At 39.2% G+C, this 21,322-nt stretch overlaps 1 protein-coding gene across 1 annotated transcript in view; it reads right to left on the minus strand.

Moving 5' to 3' along the window:
• Positions 1–21,322, minus strand: part of LOC122808195 (complement C1s subcomponent-like) — a 625,556-nt gene that overhangs the window by 518,195 nt on the left and 86,039 nt on the right. Inside the window, exons 2-3 of the mRNA XM_044079162.1 lie at positions 20,802–20,979; positions 1,723–1,854 (exon numbers count right to left, since the gene is read on the minus strand). Coding sequence (XP_043935097.1) covers positions 1,723–1,854; positions 20,802–20,979 — 310 coding nt within the window. The remainder of the gene's footprint in view (positions 1–1,722; positions 1,855–20,801; positions 20,980–21,322) is intronic.

Here is a 21,322-nt window from a genome sequence, read left to right on the forward strand (position 1 = left end):
TAACATCTTTATGCATTTAACATAATCTTGACAAAAGTGAGATTATTTAGAAAATTAATTTAAAGGTCTAAGACTACAGATGAAAGCATTCTATGGTATAAATTGTACATTAGTATAATTGTTCTTTAAGATTTGATCATCTCATATAATCCACAATGAATTAATAAATTGCAAGCATAACCCTAAATGTCCCTCTTTATATTTTGCATAGTATAGTCTTACTATTGTAAAGGATTAGCCTTTATTTATTTATTTATTGCAGTGGGGGTTTCTACTAATATATATATATATATATATATATATATATATATATATATATATCAATGCAGATTATTAATATGTTTCATGTTAATAAATATAATATTTGCATAAAAAATAAATTGCACTTAAGACATTCAGAAGTCTTTTCATACTATACTCTGAAGTATTTGCATGTATGTATTTATTTATTCATATATTTCGTTTTGAATGAATGTTAATTTTAAATGCTAAATGAGCAAGGCATCCCAGGAAATGGTTACCTGGATGAACCAAGTCTGATGGATTTGACTAAAGGCCTCTGTCAGTTTCAGTTTAGTTTCTACTGTTAATCATTCACTGAAGACGTTCTAGACTTTAATGCAGTGAAAAACTGGTGGACACATCAGCTACATGGTAAAGATAATTAAAATCATTTTTTGGAGGTTGAAACCCTCCTGCAAACCAGACATCCTTACTTAAATATGCTATTTTCACAGCGCACAACCATTCACAAAACTGAAAAAAAAGCTGAATCATTATTGGCACAATAATAGGAATCCTGTCAGGGGTGATTTTTCTATGGTAAATGGCAACTGACAAATTGCAACATCATCTACCTTATACAGTTATGTTCAGTAAGAGTGAGACTGCCTTCAATTTTTTTAAGTCTGTTCTTGTTTGCTTATTAGGTTAGGTTAGGTTAGGTTAAGTTAGGTTGTTAGTGTTAAAAGCAAAATTAAAATATTAGGAATAGAGCTACTCATATTTAAATTCTACTCTTTTATTACAAAACTGATGACAATAAGAATAATGTTAGTGTAGCTATGCTAAAAGTACAAAGTCAACGTTTGTTCTTTTTATTTATTTATTTTTTTCTCTCTAGGTATTTCGTGTCTTCCACTCCTCCCTGTCCTCAAATTACTACATGCTTGGGCCTAGTATTTTGCCTCATACAGAATAGCCCAGTGTACAGTTGGTGTTTGTTTAGACCTAATTTACTAGAACCGTAACAGGCTACTAATCTCATTATTTACATACCATAGTAAATACTTGAAAAACTACCTGTGCGTTACGATGACTGTATTGTTTTGTAATTCTAAATAAATTCTGTATAATTATTTTTTTGCACTGGGTAATTGCTAAAAAGGGCACAAAGATTAGACCACCTATCAGGTTAACAAACATAAATAAAATAAAAATAAAATAAATGAAGCAGATTCCTTTGTCCTGATTATACGCTTCATCAATTTGTATTTCTCTACTAGGCCTGTTTGAGGTAGGCATTTGTCAGATATGGCTAAATTGTTTACAAAAGATAGCCAAAAAACTTACAACTTACAGTTGTCTACTTTTACCTAAAGACAGTAAAGAATTTCAACTATTATGTATAATCTCTTAAGATATCACTATATTATAATGTGCAGTATATCTTTTTTATTTTACTATATCTATATTACTCTCTTTGTTAAAAATAAATATTACCTCCACATGTTCTGCGGTCCTCCTGAAGAAAGTATCCAGGACGACAAGTACAGACGAAGCCCCCGATGTAATTGTTGCAGTAATGAGTACAGGCTTCTTCTCCATTGTAGGAATCTTCACATTCATTTATATCTTCCATATGGAGAAAAGAAACACATCACTTTTCAATGAATTAAACATTACTGAAATAAATGGATACAGAAGTAAAGGCAGGATGGGAGGCAGCAGAATGGACAGGATTAAAATAAAATAAGGAATCCTGTCAGGGGTGATTTTTCTATGGTAGATGGCAACTGGCAAATTGCAACATCATCTACCTTATACTTTTATGCTCAGTAAGAGTGAGACTGCCTTCAATTTTTTAAGTCTGTTCTTGTTTGCTTATTAGGTTAGGTTAGGTTAGGTTAGGTTAGGTTATTAGTGTTAAAAGCAAAATTAAAATATTAGGGATAGAGCTACTCATATTTAAATTCTACTCTTTTTATTACAAAACTGATGACAATAAGAATAATGTTAGTGTAGCTATGCTAAAAGTACAAAGTCAATGTTTGTCATCTTTATTTATTTATTTTTTTCTCTCTAGGTATTTCATGTCTTCCACTCCTCCCTGTCCTCAAATTACTACATGCTTGGGCCTAGTATTTTGCCTCATACAGAATAGCCCAGTGTATAGTTGGTGTTTGTTTAGACCTAATTTACTAGAACCGTAACAGGCTACTAATCTCATTATTTACATACCATAGTAAATACTTGAAAAACTACCTGTGCGTTACGATGACTGTATTGTTTTGTAATTCTAAATCAATTCTGTATAATTATTTTTTTGCACTAGGTAATTGCTAAAAAGGGCACAAAGATTAGGCCACCTATCAGGTTAACAAACATAAATAAAATAAAAATAAAATAAATGAAACAGATTCCTTTGTCCTGATTATCGCTTCATCAATTTTGTATTTCTCTACTAGGCCTGTTTGAGCTAGGCATTTGTCAGATATGGCTAAATTGTTTACAAAAGGTAGCCAAAAACTTACAACTTACAGTTGTCTACTTTACCTAAAGACAGTAAAGAATTTCAACTATTGTGTATAATCTCTTAAGATATCACTATATTAAAATGCCCAGTATATCGTTTTTATTTTACTATATCTATATTACTCTCTTTGCTAAAAATTAATATTACCTCCACATGTTCTCTACGGTCCTCCTGAAGAAAGTATCCAGGACGACAAGTACAGACGAAGCCCCCGATGTAATTGTTGCAGTAATGAGTACAGGCTTCTTCTCCATTGTAGGAATCTTCACATTCATTTATATCTTCCATATGGAGAAAAGAAACACATCACTTTTCAATGAATTAAACATTTACTGAAATAAATGGATACAGAAGTAAAGGCAGGATGGGAGGCAGAGAGGAAAATAATAAGGAAGGACTGACGAAAGGAAAGGAGAGTAGAGGAGCAGAATGAAAAAATAGGAAACAGAATGGAGTAGAAGTGGACAGGATTAAAATAAAATAATACAGTTATAGAAAATTCTAAAAAAATGCAGTCATACAAAAATGCATGATAGCTAGGTACATGATAAAGAAGGCAAATGTAGAGCAAGGTGAGAAGTTAACATATATAGGTTCATAGGTTCATAGGTTCATACTAGGCTATCTGCCCTAGGGCATTTATAAGCCTAGCCAGAGTGTGTTTGGCTTTTGCCACCCATTTTAAATTAATTTTGCTATGCCTTTTTTTTGAGGTTAGTATACTGTGCCTCTGTCTAACAGTGACACAGAAGTGATACCCGGGGTAAACCTACGATCTCCCATCCACTCATCAAGATTCCTCTTGAAGAGAGTCAATGTGGGACTCTGCCGAACCTGGACTGGGATTTTATTCCAGAGTGAAGGGAGCCTCTGGGTTAAGAATCTGTCCCTCCAGCATGTCCTATTTATTTCAGTGCTGAGGTTCAAGTCTCTCGGCGTGGCTTCGATGGGATTTGGATTTTCTGAGGTGCAACATGTCCATTAATTCGGGTTAGACATGGCTTTATCGTCAGGCACAGATCGCCTCTGAGCAGGCGGTATGCCACTGAGTAGAGCTGGAGTTTCTTTAACCGGGCAGCATATGGCATCTCTTTGAGCCCTTTGATCCTCTTGGTGAGGTACTTTTGGGGTCTTTCAGTTGCTGCAGGTGTCTGGTAAGGTACATCCCAAAGGGGCATTGTACTCAATTATGGGCCTGATGAGGGATGAGTAAAGAGGTACGATGACCTCCTCTGATCTAGATGTGAATCCCTTCATGATTAGGTGGGCTATATAAAATGTTTTTCTAACCACTTTGGCCACATGGTTGTCAAATGAGAGATTGCTATCAACTTGGGTCCCCAGGTCCCTAATGACTTCTTCTGTACTTAATGGATTACCACCTATGTGGTAATTTGTTGGCACTGTTTTTGCCAAAGGGATGACTATACACTTTTGGCGTTTAGCTTGAGGCCATGGCTCTGGCACCAGTTGTCTGTTTCTATGAGGCCCTTTTGGAGGATGCTTGTGTCAGCCGGAGAGTTGATTATGGCACCCAGTTTGCAGTCATCTGCGAACTTGGTCAGCCACAGTCCTTCCGTGTTGGCCTGTACCACCGAGAAATATATACCGAACAAGAGAGGTCCCAGGACTGAGCCTTGTGGGGCGCCACTTGTAACTGGTTTGGAGTCTGACATGGCTCCAGCAATTCTAACCATGTGGGTTCTGTCCTTGAGCCAGTTTGCAACCCATCTAGTGACATAGGGGTTTATATTTAAGCTGGTGAGCTTATCTATAATGCCCGAGTGGGGTATTGTATTGAAGGCTTTTGTGAGGTCCAGGTAGACTGTGTGGACCACCTTCCCCTCGTCAATGGCCTTGGTGACTGTTTCAAAGAAATCGACCAGGTTTAAGAGGCAGGATCTGCCCTTAACAAAGCCAAACTGGGTAGGATCCAGTGTCTGTAGGTCCCCAATATCTTTATTTATGAGGTCCATGATGATCCTTTCCATAGCTTTGCAGACCAAGCTAGTCAGGCTTATGGGGCGATAGTTTCCAGGATCCGTTGAGGCACCACCTTTGTGGAGAGGGACCACTGTTGCTATGCACGCCACTCTTTGGGTGCATATCCTGTAGTAAGGCTAAGATTGAACAGTAGTTTTATGTTTGGGTTTAGCTCTTCTTGGAGTTCATGTAGGGCGCAGCCGGGACACCATCTGGTCCCACTGATGCTGTGTTTTTGCTTTGGAGAGGCGGCTCTTACCTGAGCATCTGAGATGTCAGGGGCAGCACTCTGTTGGGATAGATATTTGCCCTTTTGGTGGGGAGGGAGAAGTTTGCACTGAATCTGTCAGCTAGGATGTTGGCAATGTCTGTGGGCTCGGTGTATTTTTTGTCATTTTGAACTAATTCTGAGCATATCTGGGAATTCCCACCCAGGTTCCTAACATAACTAAAGAAAGCCTTGTGATTATCCTTAGTGTCCTGTGCAATTTTTCTCTCGAGAAGCTGGCCTTAGGCGATTTAATGAGTGCCCGTAGTTTTTGCTAATACTGATCAGAGATGCCTTCCCTTTTTGGGATTTTGCTCTATCATGTAGTAGCTTCCTCCTTCTATTGTATAGTTTGTTTATGGCTGGGGTCCACCAGACAGGACGTCTGCCTTTGGAGGATTGGGTCTTGGTTTTATTTGGGATTGCATGATCCATGCATTCCTGAAGGTGTTCATAGAATGCGTTTATAAAGGATTCTGCGGTCTGGGCCTTATGTTCCACAGGCCCGGGGGCTTTGAAGGATTTTGCCTCGGTTTTGAGGCGTGTGAAATTTGCTTTAGAGAAGTTTTTCACTGTGGTTTTCTGGGCAGGGGGTGGGGTCAGGATGGGAATATCCAGTGAGATTAGTTTATGATCTGATCTTACCAGTGAGGGATACACGTCTGGTCTGGAGCATAGTGTCCCCATGTTGGTGATGATCAGGTCCAGTATGTTTTCCCCTCTTGTGGGAGTGGTAACAAGTTGTTCCATAGCATTTGAGTTTATAAATTCTAGGAACCTTTGGGCTAGGGTGTTGGAGCTAGAGTAATGCTCCCAGTCTATGTTTGGGTAGTTGAAGTCGCCCAATATAATGGTGTTTGGAGAAACCTTCATATTTTCCAGTATTCTCAGGAAGGCCAAGTGGGGTTCCTGTGTTTGGGAGGGTGGTCTGTAGCAGGCTATAAACTGGAAGGCAGTTTTACCCACAGTTAGTTGCACATGGATAGTCTCTGATGCTTCGTGCTGTGCCACCAACCTGGAGGTGTGGGTATCTTTGACAAATATTGATACTCCCCCTCCTTTTGTGGTTCGGTCCACATTTTGGGGCTGAAAAGCATGGTATGAGGTATAACCTGGTAGTGCTGGGGTGCTCTCGGGAGCCTTGAACCAGGTTTCTGTTACTGCACAGATATCGATGTACTCCATGCTAAGGAGAGTTTCGAGTGCGTGCATCTTGACGTTTAGACTTCTGGCGGTGAGTAGCATTACTCTTAGTTTCTTATCCCTTGTGATACCTATGGAGGTTGGTTTGTCTTTTGAGCCTTGCCTAAAAAGGCACTATGGGGGTAGCAAGAGCCTTTGCCAATATCCAAAAACCCAGGGGTGACAGGTGCAAGCCGTCCCTAGCGAAGCATCGTGGCTTGTCGAGCATGTCATCTCAGGCTGACAGGCATTGGATCCCCTTTGAATGACACCAACACTTAAGCCAATTGTTGAAATTGATCATCTTGTCTTCATATTGTGGCATCATTCTTGGTGAGGGTAAGATGCTACTCAAGGTCAGGGTCATACCGGCCTGGGCTACATGCTCAGAGAGCTCCTCTATGTCTCTTCTCATGTAGTCCAGGGAGGTACGTCTCAGGTCATTCACACCAGCATGGACAATGACTGAGTCATATTTGTGCTTGCCTTGGGTGACCTGAGTGCTTGTGTTATGTGGCGGATCCTAGCGCCCGACAGGCAGCTCACCTTGACCTTCTCCTTGTTCAGCCTGGTGGCGGGGCGTCAGTGTGCCTGACGATAGAGTCACCTATTACAAGTGTATCAGGTGTGTTGTTTAGCCCTAAGGGCTGTGACTGTTGACACACTGGCTTTGTGAGCTATGTGTTGCACGTGTTTTGTTTTGGGGTAGCGGTTGCTTGGGTGTCTGCTTTGGAGGTCTCTGCTGCTTAGGCAGATTTTTATTTAGAGCCTCAGTATGTTTTGTGTGTTTATGTGTTTGGTTTGTTGTCGTGGTAGGTCTATGTGAGACTGGAATTGTAGTGAGTGTGGTTTCCTTCTCCTCCTGACTGGTTACACCAGTACTGAGTTGAGAGAGCTTAGCCTCCAGTTTGGCTATATGGTTGCATCTCTCACATGTGTTGGAATTTGTTGGGAGGAGGAGAGGGTTGTCTGTGTACATGAGGCAGTTGTAACATTGCCTCAAGATTCCCAGATTCACCAGCTGGACTGGAGAGGAGATTGACAACTGACCTTTGGACATGCTAGAATAGTATTGGGAATTCCTTTATAATTGAAAAAAAGGGCCAATGGGGAACAAGGTACTCAAGGGAAGATTGTGAGGGTGTAGTGCTTTTAATTTTTTAGAGCTGACTTATATAATTGCTTTAGTGAGCAAATGCCAGGTAACTTAAATGCAATGTGTTACAGGTAACTTAAATGCAAAAATGACAAACAGTAACTTAAGTGAAACAAGGAAATAAGTACAGTAAGCAATGCAGATATCACTAGGGATCCACAGAAGTGCTAAAAGGCCGCGTTTTAGGTGGAATCAGCGTTTCAGGGAAATAAACAAACAACAAGCATACAAATAAAGCTAGATTCAGCAGGCCTGGATCTAGTCTATGCTACAGCAAACAAGGTGTAGCAATTTCAGTAAGAAACAGTTAGAATATGCAGGCACTATAAGCCTCTAACCAGAAATTCCCTGCTCAGAAGGGCAGAGTCCAGCCTCTCCTCCCACAAGAGTGCAGACCGCAATCCTTCTTAGCAGTAAAATAACTGGCCTGAAGCCCAAGTGCTTAAACCAGAACTAATACACTTTTAGAATAACAGACACTGAGCTCTCAATCAGCAGTTCCCAACTTAGAAGGATGTAAGCTACCTGTCCTGCCACCACAGTGCAGGCCACAAACCTTCCTAATGTAAAACAACTGGTCTGAAGCCCAAGTGCTTAATCCAGAAGACTTAGAAATGATAGCTACATTTTAATCAAGTTACTACCAGCAGTAATAAATACAACTGAATACTTTAAAGAATGCCTGGATTAGTGCTCAAGTTATACAAACAAAGCTAGATTCAGCAGGCCTGGATCTAGTCTATGCTACAGCAAACAAGGTGTACCAATTTCAGTAAGAAGCAGTTCACATATGTGGACAAAATAAGAATAATACAGGACAGGTAGGCTAAAAGAAACTGGTCATCATCTTGACAGCTTCTTGAAAGGGCAAATAAAAAAAAATGTATTTATATGTTACACCTCATTTTCCCAATCCATACCAGTGATTAATTGTTCTGTATTTACTGCCTATTCCTTACTTGATCTGATAACTTAATCACTTTGTATTTGGTATCCTCAAAGGAAAATACTGCATTCATAGAAACATTAATATTCGCATAATTTACATGATGATTAACAAATCAATGAAAACTGAAGTTTGTTTGCAAATATTTAAAATAAACTTCTTGCTGGAAATCATTAGTGTCAATTATTATGTAGATCTTACAAGTTGAAGTGAGATACAATATAAAAAAGTACAAGACATTGTAGACAGGACAGTAATGCACATATCGGATAAAACTGGCAGGTGTGTATTCTCATACTAGATGCATTAGGAACACAAGTTTATTTTGGCTACTGTTTGACAAAACAAAACCCATCAAAAGTGGGTATTTTGGGAATAGGGATGAGAAAGAGTGACATGAAAAGATCTTCCAATGAATATAAAACCAAATTTTTACTAGAAAAACTGAACTTCAGAATGGTCATTGATATAGTTAAGGAATACTTTCCAATTCTAGATTTAAATTTGACTTGAGTGAACTATATGTTGTGGAGTTTGTGAACTAAAGTTGAATGATAGATGCAGGAACCTTCATATTATATCCTTAAACAGAAAAACATATGTTTAGATCTATATTGCCAGTAGTTTGAGATATTTTGGAAACTTAGGAGCTCTTAATTCACCTAGTTTAGTCTGTGGCCAGTGACAGACAAAATAATATTGAAAATGTTAGCTTCTTTTTGCCATTGATGTGCTAGTAAAACTCAAAGGTTAATTGTTTTAAATATTAAGTTTGTGACCTTTCTACCCATAAGTTTGATTGATACAACTCCGTGTCTATATTTCTTACCAACCATAAAATCATCTGATTTATTAAATATAGACACAAGCATGTTGTAAAAAAGTAGTATGTTTTCCATGGTTTAGAAATCTGCTATATTGCAAACTACTTATTCTATTTCCTGTTTATTGTTTAATTTTAGTAGTAAGTTACCCAGACTGGCATTAGCCAAGAGGGGGTATGTCTAAGCCAATTCTTCACAGACAGCCCTGGCACCAGAAATATGTAAACAGTATGTACATTACTTAATTTTATTTTAGGGACAAAACATCTTTGTAAAGCCTGTACAGTAGAAAATGTTTCTGTTTTAGCAATACTCCATGAATGGCTACTGGTAATGCTGGGCTTATCTACAGCTTGCAAAGGCTCAGCCTCATGATAAAGCAATTTAGCCATTTGTACACACAGGCATAGGATATTGCTAATATGTAGTATTATCTTTCAAAAAAATGACAAAGAAATGACTTTCCTTTTTAAATAACAGCATTGTATCTCTGATGTTCTTGCTTCAGCAGTTTTTGTTCACCATCTTGTGCAATTGGAGATGGATTTATAGTCTACTGAGAAAACAAATCTCAAACTAGTAGAAATGCTTGATTTATTAACACAACAGAAAAGAGCTTTTGGGATACACCCTTCATCAGTATTAACTCAAAATTTAAAACATCAACCATTTTATACTTTAAAAACACAGTACACATGACACAGCCAAGCAATAAAATCATCCAAACAATGACTACTTAAAAGAACATTAAGTAAACTTTGCATAAAAGAGCATTTCATAAAAAAGCAAGCCATTTAAATGCAAGCATTGACATAAATAATTATATATGAGGTTTTATTTACAGTATTATTTACTTGTCATTCAACATAACTTAACTTAATCTAGTGTTACTTATCTTGTGTTTGTCCTTCAACTAAAAATGGTTTTATTGTTATCATATTATTTAAACCAGGAGGTTTATCAGCATCAGATCTAGTTATCCATTTATATTCAGTAATATCCAATTTATTATTAATGTCACCTCTCAAATTCTTATACAACACTTCTAGGACTTTAAATTTAAATTTATATGTTTCATCATTTTCAATAATATGTTTCTCTGGTGCATTTGTCATCACTTTTCTTCTAATGTCAGACTTATATTCCACAATGCAGTCCTTTAACTGCCTTGAACATTTTCCTATATAGAAACTTTTGTATACTATACTTCTATAGTATAATAATAATCTTAATAATATTCTTAATAATCCTTTATTATTAATAATGCATTTGCATCTTAAAGTTATACAAATACATCATGGTAGAGTATGTGTAAAATGAAATATGTCTGCATATGATGAGCTAACATTTACTCCCAGTAAAAAATATGTGACTAAAATCTGACAGATTGTTATTTTAGGGAAATGTCATACCCTATATAACAGGTATGGCACCCCCCCTGTAGAGCTCTAATATTGGACTGCTACTCTGCTACTCAAGATCAGATGTATAGCTAGGGTGAGGTGAAGAGGCCCCAGCTGCAAAGTGTTAGGGGCTCAATCAGCAGATCCCAATCAGTGTTCAACCATTACCAGCATTCATTGCATTTGTGGTCTGAACTGAAGCACTTTAACACTCTGCATAGCATAAAGTGTACCAGATGCTTGCTGCAGTTTTTTGTCCTCAACTTAAAGTTGAGAAGTTGGGGGGGGGGGGGCAATAGATCAAAGGATGACACTGGGCAGCAGAATAACTAGCTACACCTCTGCTGGAGATGCATTTGGACAAGTTACTATCAAGAATAAGGATAAAAGTTGGGTCCGTTGCATAGAAGGACGGAGGCCTGACTAATACCCAAACAGCACATGTGCAGCTAGAGAGAGAGAGATGAGTGAGGAGGCAATCCAAGTCTGTCTCTCTCTGAGGGAGTGAAGCTAAAGGGCAGGTCATGGGAGAGAAGCTCCTGTAAATTTATCCCCCAGCAAAGACCAAATACCTAATGGGAGTACTCCACTCAGAAGAAGGGGAGACAAAGTACCTGATGAGAGTAGTCCACTCACAAGAAGGGGAGACCAAGTACCTAATGGGAATAGTCCATTCACAATGAGGAGGAGACTAAGTACCTAACTGGAGCTGTCCACTCACAAGGAGGGGGTAGTACTGCCTCAGAAGCTATACTGCCTGGAAAAGGTGAGTAACTTGCCTCCCTTGCCCATACATGAATATCTTACTGCAGCACACATGGCATTAAGATGTGTAAAATAAAATCCCCTGTTGGCCACCTGTGTTCCGGCTATGCCATGACTGGCACTAATTAGAAAAATGGCTAACAGGCAGCCATGGAGAAAAATGAGCAAAAAGACAGAGTAAACAATATAAATATAAATGGACTCCATTGTACAAATAATAGTTAACCCCTCTACTAAGGGCTCAAATACCTTTGAATGTGGACACACAAATATGGGCACATCTTACGAGCCTCCATATGTAATATTCTCTTCTTTAAATAAGACTTTACAATGAAATATTTCCATTCCTTGACTGTAGCATGATTTTGGAATTATAACTGTAAATACGAACAAACAATATATGTTTCCTAGACATTAGGATGTAATTAGAGAAGTACGTCGAGGCAGTACTAGGCTTTAAAGAGTTTACATGAGTGCCTCTTGCCCTGCAAATAGCTCTGTGTTTACAGACATCTCGAAATATATTACTTCTTACTTAATGACCTAAATAAACTCCATTGTAATCCTCCACTGATGGACCGCATTACTAAAGACACTGCCTATGCCTCTGACATCTACTTTCTCTTAAATAAGTATATTGACAAGGAAGTGTCTGTCCAAATCAAATATAATGACAAATGTAAAAACAACTCCCTGTGTTGGAATATCCATATACACTACACAGCAGAGAAAGAAGTGATTTAATGCCTATAAGAGGTCTCAGCCTGCCTAACTTAAAAGTACACTTAAGGTAAGCTCGGAAACTGAAATCCAAATATAAACTTAAAATACCTACTGGATTGAAACATGACTATATATTTTTTTTCTTTAAATACATCAGGAGCTCAAGAAATAATGCCCAGCAATAATATTATTTACATTGACTCAAATTAAATAGTAAATGTCCTTGTCAAAAAATTTTGTACAAATTTTGCTCAACACACAGTTATAGCTACTCCACAATTTCACACTACCTGCTACCCCTATACCTAATATATATTTTTTTCTTTAAATACATCAGGAGCTCAAGAAATAACGCCCAGCAATAATATTACTTACATTGACCCAAATTAAATAGTAAATGTCCTTGTCAAAAAATACTTATATACACTACACAGCAGAGAAAGAAGTGATTTAATGCCTATAAGAGGTCTCAGCCTGCCTAACTTAAAAGTGCACTTAAGATAAGCTCGGAAACTGAAATCCAAATATAAACTTAAAATACCTACTGGATTGAAACATGACTATATATATATATTTTCTTTAAATACATCAGGAGCTCAAGAAATAACGCCCAGCAATAATATTACTTACATTGACCCAAATTAAATAGTAAATGTCCTCGTCAAAAAATTTTGTACAAATTTTGCTCAACACACAGTTATAGCTACTCCACAATTTCACACTACCTGCTACCCCACCCCACCCCCATAATTACTATGGAGCAAGTCTTTTTAGCCATTTCAAAAGTTAAGAAAAACCTCATCTATGAGTTGTGATAATATTCCAGGTTGTCTGATTATCAGTACCAAATATGACTTATCTGTCCCACCCCATGTAACCTCTTTAATCAAAACCTCTCAACTGGTTATATTCCCCAAAGCTTGGAAACTGGTAACATAATGCTGTTACACAAGGGTGGTGTAACCACAGACTCCTGTAAATATAAACACGCTAGTCTAAGTATGTTTACATGTAACACAATGGGTAATATTATCTCAGAATGTTAGTCTGAAGATTAAAAATGTCTAAACCCTGTACGCAAATCAAAGGAGGTCAAGACACTTTCAGTTCATTATAATTGCTTTGAAAAGTCACCAAAGCAACAGATAGTTGTTATACAGTTCATAAAGTACAGCTGGGCTTGGGCGAGACATTTGAGGCTATTCTCGTTGCTTGTAATATTGACAGACTTCTAAATCTAAATATAAATCCATATACTCTGTGATGAATAGCTGACTATCTGTTTAACAGACCCCATATGGTTGTTGCGCCCTCTCATATTTGGCATCCATTTCCAAGATCCTCAAACCTATGATCCTGCCCTATGATTATCTAAGTTTGTACGTTTCTGTAAACTGAGTGCTGCATTCTCCACTGATTCACAATTGCACAAATATAGATTAGATTAGGTTAACAAAATTTAGAAGAACCAAACAGAAAAAAAAATTGCCTGAATCTCCTTGTGTTCTGACTGTGCTTCTCAAACATTTTGGAAATATAGAGTATATTTTAGTGCATTTATTAAAACTGTATTTGCCTTAATATTGCTACAACGCAAGTGCTCTAGGTTGCACTGCATCTGAATTGTTTTAGTTTGCTTTAGTTGCTTTTCTGTATCTATAGACTTTTCTGTATATGTAGACTAGCTACTTATTCTACTGTATTACTGCCTCTTAAATCGTTTTTCAGTTGTGCACTTCCCTCGCTTCATTCAAAAAGTTTTAAATTGCTAATTTTGTAGAGTTTTGATTGCATTTACTATTTAGGGCTACGCACTCAAGTGTGTTAGCCTTTTCTGTGTTTATTTACTGTATCATTGCATTGTTTGGCCTGTTTTAACCAAAAAAAAAAAAATACAATCTTGTTTGCTCATTTCCCACCTTTCCCAGCTAGTATAGTCCAGATCCCAGGCTTTGCTGGTTTCAGGACTTTATTTTCTGTGTTCAGAGCTATCCAGACCTTGCTGTGGTAGAGGGAAGTCCTACTGCTTACCAGTGGGAGTAGTGAGCATTGTACTGCCTATCTAACAGTAGAAGAGTGGCTTCCAGCTCTGAAATTGTAATTTTATTAGCCATTTTGGGCTGATTTCTATCCCTTTCAACTTTCTAGCTTTCATTTATGCATCATGCAGCACAGCAGGGCTATGGTTAAATTATTCCAGGTGCCAGAAAGCCTGCTCTTCAAATTTTCCCTTAGAACTAGCTGGTTTCTCAGTAGTAGCACTGAAATCTGAACCCCTGTGACGAGGACTTGCTCTAGAACCTGCTGGAAAGCACTAGGAAGCCTTAAACTGATACAAGCACTAAACACTCCTTGTTAACAAGGAGAAATTAATTGTAGACACTAAACAGCCTATAATTGCAAAGTACCTTGCAAAGATAAGGGAAAACAGCTCTTGTACTTTACAAAAAAAGCACCTAAACAGGCATGTCTAAGGGTCAGCTTCCAGTAATTTCTCCTGTCCACCTGGTGAATCTGGGCATACTGGGGCAATGCAGCAACTGCCTCATGTACACAGAAGACCCTCTCCTCCTACCACCCAACACTACAAGCTGTGAGAGATGCACTTATATAGCCAAACTGGAAGCAAAGCTCTCTCCAGCCAAGATTGTGCTAGACAGTCAAGAGGAGAAGGTTAACACCTGCACTACACCTCAAGCAACACATAGCCCTTCAAAACACACACCATCAAAACCCACACATAGCAACACTAAACCTACATATGCGGAGGCCCTTAACATTAACCTGCCTAAGCAACAAGGACCTCCGAAGCTGAAATGCAAACAAACACCAGTCACAACCAAAGTGACACATAGCTCACAACACCAGTGTGCCACCCAACAACAGCCCCTAAGGCAAGACAACGTACCCAACACTTTAGTCATAGGTGACTCTATAGTCAGGCACACTGATGTCCTACTCACCAGGCTGAGCAAGGAGAAACTTACAGTCAGCTGCCTGTCAGGTGCCAGGATCTGCCACATAACGCATGCACTGAATTCATTTCACAACAAGTACAAATACAACTCTGTCATTGTCCATGTTGGAGTTAATGACTTGAGACGTACCTCCCTGGACTACATGAAAAGAGACATGGAAGAGCTCTCAGATCATGTGGCCCAGGCAGGTATGACCCTAGCCTTGAGTAGCATCCTGCCTTTGTCCAGAATGATACCACAGTATAAGGACAAAATGATTGCCTTCAACAATTGGCTAAGCATCTGGTGTCATTCAAAGGGGATCCAGTATCTGTCTGCCTGGGACGACATGATCGACAAACCACGATACTTTGCCAGAAATGGTCTGCACCTGTCACCCCTGGGATTCAGGTTACTGGCTAAAGCTCTTGGCACCCCTATAGTACCTTTTTTAGGCAAGGTTCAAAGGACAAAACCACCATCGTAACGGATACAAGCATGCAAAATCTGAAGGTAATGCTACTCAATGCTAGAAGTCTAAACCTCAAAATGCACTCTCTCAAGGCACTCCTAAAAATGGAGAACATCAATGTCTGTGCAGTAACTGAGACCTGGTTCAAAACTCCAGAGAGCACCCCTGCAATACCAGGCTACAACTCTTACCACACTTTTCAGCCACCAAACCAAGACCAAAACACTAAAGGTGGATGAGTTTCCATATTCACCAAGGATATTCACACCTCCAGGCTAGTTGCCCAACACAATGCATCTGAAATTCTCCAGGTGCAACTAACACTAGGTAAGACTGCAATCCAAATTTTAGCTTGCTACAGATCCCCCACCATGGCCCAAGATTCTCACTACACCTTTCTAAACATACTGAAAAATATTAAGATACAACCAAACACCCAAATACTAGGTGATTTCAACTACCCTGCCATTAACTGGGAAAACTACTCGGGTACCAACAACTTTTCCCAATGGTTCTTGGAATTCATTAATTCCAATGCCTTGGATCAACTAATCCATTGTCCCACCAGGGGCTCCAATATCCTAGACCTAGTCATTACCAACATGGGAGATAGATGCTCCACACCAGTGGTCACCCCCTCATTGGTCAGGTCTGACCATAAGCAAATAACCCTTGACATCCACATACTCACCCCCACCTCCTAGTAAGGAAACCTCTGTAAAATACTTCTCCAAAGCCAACTTCATGCTACTTATGTCAGAAGTGGCAAACTTCATGGCACCCGTGAAGACGGGAGCTGAAAGTTCGACTGCTGAATCCTAAACTAAGGCACTGTACGAGCACACCCACTTGTGCATGAATTATGCCATCCCAAATAGAACCAAGATGCTCTCCTCCAAAAAAAGGAAGCCAATGTGATGGTCCCCTGCCATAAACAAACTATGCAACAGAAGGAAGAAACTGTTGCAGAAAAGAGGAAAATCCCAGGATGCAAAAAACTCCCTTACCAGCCTCAATAAGAAGCTGAGATCTCTCATAAAATCCTCCAAAGTTAGTTACGAAAATAAAATTGCCAAAGATTCCAAAGACAACCACAAGGCATTCTATAGTTATGTCAAGAATCTAAATGGCAATGCTCAGATCTGCTCTGAGCTACAACAGAATGGCGTTAAATATGCTGATCCAATGGATATTGCCAATATCCTGGCAGATCTATTTAGTGCCAACTTCACCCCCCTCTCACCCCCTAAAGGGCCCATCTCAATACCAAAATATTGCCAGATCCAGTAATCACAGCCACACAGGTAGAAACTGCACTCTCCAAAGCTAAAAATACAGCATCCATGGGACCAGATGACATCCCAGGCTGTGTACTACATGAACTATAAAATGAACTGGCACCTCACCTAAGTGTCATGTTTAATCATAGCCTCACCTCAGGCTTCGTGCCCACTTAGTGGAGCACAGCTTCATTTATCCCACTCCACAAGGGGGGATCCACCTTGGATCCTGGAAACTATTGTCCCATCAGTCTGATGAGCCTGATCTGCAAGGGCATGGAATGCATTATCATGGAACTTATAAACAAAGACATTGGCAACCTTCAAACACTGGACCCCACCCAGTTTGGGTTCATGAAGGGCCGATCTTGTCTCCTGAACCTGATTGACTTCTTTGGATCAGTCTCCAGAGCTGTGGACGAGGGTAAGGTGGTCCACACAGCCTATCTGGACCTTGCCAAGGCTTTAGACACCACCCCACCCTCTGGAATTATAGATAAACTTTCTAAGCTGAGCATAAATCCCTACATCACTCGATGGGTTACCAACTGGCTTACTGACAGAACCCAGACTATAAAAGTAACTGACTCCAAATCCAGCTCTAGACAAGTGACAAGTGGAGTACGTCAGGGTTCAGTCCTGGGACAGCTCTTGTTTGGCATCTACTTCTCTAAAGTACAGGACAACTCTAAGGGACTCTGGCTAATAATGTTTGCAGATGACTGCAAACTGGGAGCCATTATTGAATCCCCAAATGATGTGGATATTCTATAAAAGGGCCTTACAGAAACAGATGCTTGGTGCCAGAGCCATGGGCTCAAGCTTAATCCCAAGAAATGTAGTTATTCCCTTTGGGAAAAAAACATGTACCCATAAATTACCACATAGGTGGCAGTACACTAAACACCAGAAAGTGTGATGAGAGACTTATGGACACAGGTGGACAGTGGTCTCACCTTCGATAACCATATCACCACAACAGTCAGGAAATCCTTCTGTGTGGAACACCTCATCAGTAAGGGCTTTTCATCCAGAAAAAAGTAGGTCATTGTCCCACTGTACTCACCCCTCATTAGACTCACTATAGAGTACAATGCCCCGTTTGGTATGTACCTCACAAAATATCTGCAACAGATGGAAAGGCCACAGAAATACTTCACTAAAAAAATCACAGGCCTAAAGCAGATGCTCCATGCTGACCGTTTTAAAAAAACTCCAGCATATCATCTACTCAGAGACAATCTCTGCTTAACATACAAGGCCATGTCAAACCCTGAGCTGTTGGACATGCTCCACTTAAAGAAATCCCAGTGCCTCAGAACCGCATGCTCCAGGGATCTAAACCTTGTCATCACAATGAACAAAACATGCTGGAGGGATAAGTTGCTGACCCAGAGACTCCCCATACTCTGGAATAGACTGCCCATACATGTCAAGCAAAGCGCCTCCTTGGCCCTCTTCAAAAGAAACCTTGACAATTGGATGGGAGATAGGAAATTCTCCACAGGGATCACATCAGTTGCCCTGCTAGACAGGGATCTAGGGAAGTAAATATTGTGGGAAGAAATATCCGGGGAATTGTTTGACTAGACTTGTATAGGCCCTTAGGGCCGATAGCCTAGTACCAACCTATGAACCTATGAACCTATAAAAAACAATGTTCTTAACCTAAATGTAAAAAAAAAAAAAATAGCATAGTTCATTTTGGTAAACAAAACATTTCCACATCATGCCATACAGGTGACTCGCCCCTCCAATAGGACATGATTGTAAGGGATCTAGACGCTCCTGTTTTGAAGCCATTTGCATGGCTCATCTAATTTCTCATCTATACCTAAAGAAGTCTTAACTTCCTATTTACTCATCTCTTATTAGCCCAGTTATTGAACATAATGCCCACTTTTGGCATGTATTTGTCTAAATATATCACTCAAGTTCAGGCACCTCAGGGATTCCTAAGTAAATGGCCTTACAATCCTCAGTTATCCAGGCAAACTGTAACACCTCTCTCTGTACTCACTCTTATATGGACTCCTTCAAGTGTCTAGCCTTTCAAGTAATGAAAGATCAGCCCTATTTGAGTTCTCATTCCTTCACAAAATAAATTTCTCCTCAAATACCTGATTAAAGGAATTAAACTTTCAACTACAGATAAACAAGACACATTGGTATGAGGGATTCACTTTCCAGTGTATCCATCATTTCTCAAACAAATGTCCACTATATGTCAAGCAGAGTAGCATACTTGCCACCTTCAAGGTAAATCTCAACAACTGGATAGACATTTTCCATTTTCTGATGGTCTGTATTGTGTTGCCCTTCTTTGGCTTGAGAGAACCTTAGAATCTGGTTTATTGGCTAAGCTTCTAATGGTCTGTAAAATGTTTGCCTAGTACTTAACTGTAGACTTATGAACCTATGGAAAGCAGCAAAGGACAGAATGAACAGATTGTGAGAGAAAAAAGCAGAACTTTTAAGAGGCAAGAAGAAACAAGAGACATAATAAGGAAAATGGAGAAGGTAAAGTAGTAAGTTCATAACAAAGCAATGAGTATTAATGTGAATGAGTGAGAATTAAAGAAAGAGAAAAATACAAGATAGTGGAAATGCAGTTTGAAAATAAAAGGCAAAGAAGTGCAATGTTTTAATTCAGAATGAAAGGACAGTGCAGACAGTTAGGTAGATGAGGTGCTGAAGTAAAAGAGGATGACTAAATTTGCAGATGATTGCAAATTAGGAGTTGTCATTGAATCCCACACTGACACAAATGTTCTTCAGGAAGGGCTGACACAGACAAACAACTGGTGCCAGAGCCATGGACTAAAACTAAATGCCAAGAAGTACATAATAGTATCCTTGGGAAGTCATCCACCCCTGGTAACTATAATATTGACAACACACCCCTTAGAGCTGACCCAGTTGTCAGGAACTTGGGACACATATAGATAGCAATCTAACCTTTGACCATCTCTTGTCTAGAGTAGTCAGGAAATCATTCTATATTGTACAACTTATAAACAAAGGTATGCCATCTAAGTTCAAGGAAATCATTGTTCCACTCTATTTGGCATTCATCAAACCTATCACTGAGTACAGTGCCCCCTTTAGTATGTACCTAACTAGGCATATCCAACAACTGAAACATCCACAGAGGTTCCTCACTAAAAGAATCCAGGGCGCAAGTAAAATGTCCTATGCAGACCACCTCAAGGCACTATCCCTGTATTCTGTCTCCTACAGGCTCTTGAGGAGAGATCTATGCCTGGCAATCAGAGCGTCGTCAGACCCCACATTGATGGACCTCATGTATATCCAGAAAACAAACAGCACCGGAATTACTCATTCTAAAAAGCACCTGAATTACCCATTCTAAAGACCTTAGCATTGCCTATGATATAAATAGGACCTGCTGGAGAGACAGGTATGTATCCCAGAGACTACCCTATCTATGGAACAGGCTCCCCATCCATGTGAAGTAGAACTCATCCCTAACCCAATTCAAGTGCAACTTGGAGAACTGGATGGGAAGCAGAAAATTCATCCTTGGTCTTGCTCCTATGTCTCTAATAGACACAGGTAACCTGTAAAAGGTTCATCTCCCAGGCCCCCTGCTTGTAAATGTTTAATCTCCCAAGCCCGTGCTTACAGTTATCTAGGGTATCAGAACTTGTCAGAGACTTGGGATGCATGGCTAGGTTTAAAAAGGCTCTTGTGGTCATTAGCCCAGTAAATACTTATGAACCTATGAAAATGTAACAGGCTCATGGAGTCACAGAAGAAAATAATGAGATACCATATGAAAAAATGAAGATGGAATGGTTAAACACAGCACAGACAACAGGATATCACAATGGAATGGGGAGTAAAAGAAAAGAAGAAGCCGAGGGCAAAAATACAAGAATTAAAAGGAGAAAAACTGATATCAGAAAACAGAGTCTACAAATTTACTAAAGTGCATCAGAAAAATGAGATAAGAATGTGTAAAAAAATGAAACGGCAAATAGTGTTAATATAATATCCAGTTATCTCTTAATGAATTTGTTATTGAAAAGAAGAAAGATATAAACATGTAATCATTAAGCCATACCAACAGCAATATAATAAGCCATGAATCCTGTAAAACGTTCCTGGTTGGAGAAGTCAGAATGGAATGTCACTGTCATTAAGTTGAAGGGGGACTCGGTCACTCTGATGAATGAATTACCGCCAGATGATGTCCGCATCCTTCCGCAGATGAGATCCAGCTGCTGCTCCTCAGCACTGATCTTCAGAAACAGATGCAAATAATCAGACATAAGAACCAGTGCAGCATCATATTTTATAATGTTTGGGTTTTATCTACTTCAAGACTGAAAACAGCAGGTGCTCTTAAATAAAAATGGCATTACACCTTTAGGAAAGCATTGCCTGTAGCTGGAAATGCTGCATAAAATAAAACATATTGAAAAGCAAACTGTATTATACTTGTATTTCACTGTATGTTTTACACTGTAAGGTATGGGGGAAGAACATTTCAAGCAACTGGCACACAAAAATGTATCCGGCTTAACAGTGCAGTTGTTTAAATACAACTACAGAAGTCCTTTAGTTTTTTTAAATTTTCTATTT

Source organism: Protopterus annectens, chromosome 8.part0 (assembly GCF_019279795.1).
Source record: "Protopterus annectens isolate FY-2018-M chromosome 8.part0, PAN1.0, whole genome shotgun sequence".
Classification (NCBI taxonomy): domain Eukaryota; kingdom Metazoa; phylum Chordata; order Ceratodontiformes; family Protopteridae; genus Protopterus; species Protopterus annectens.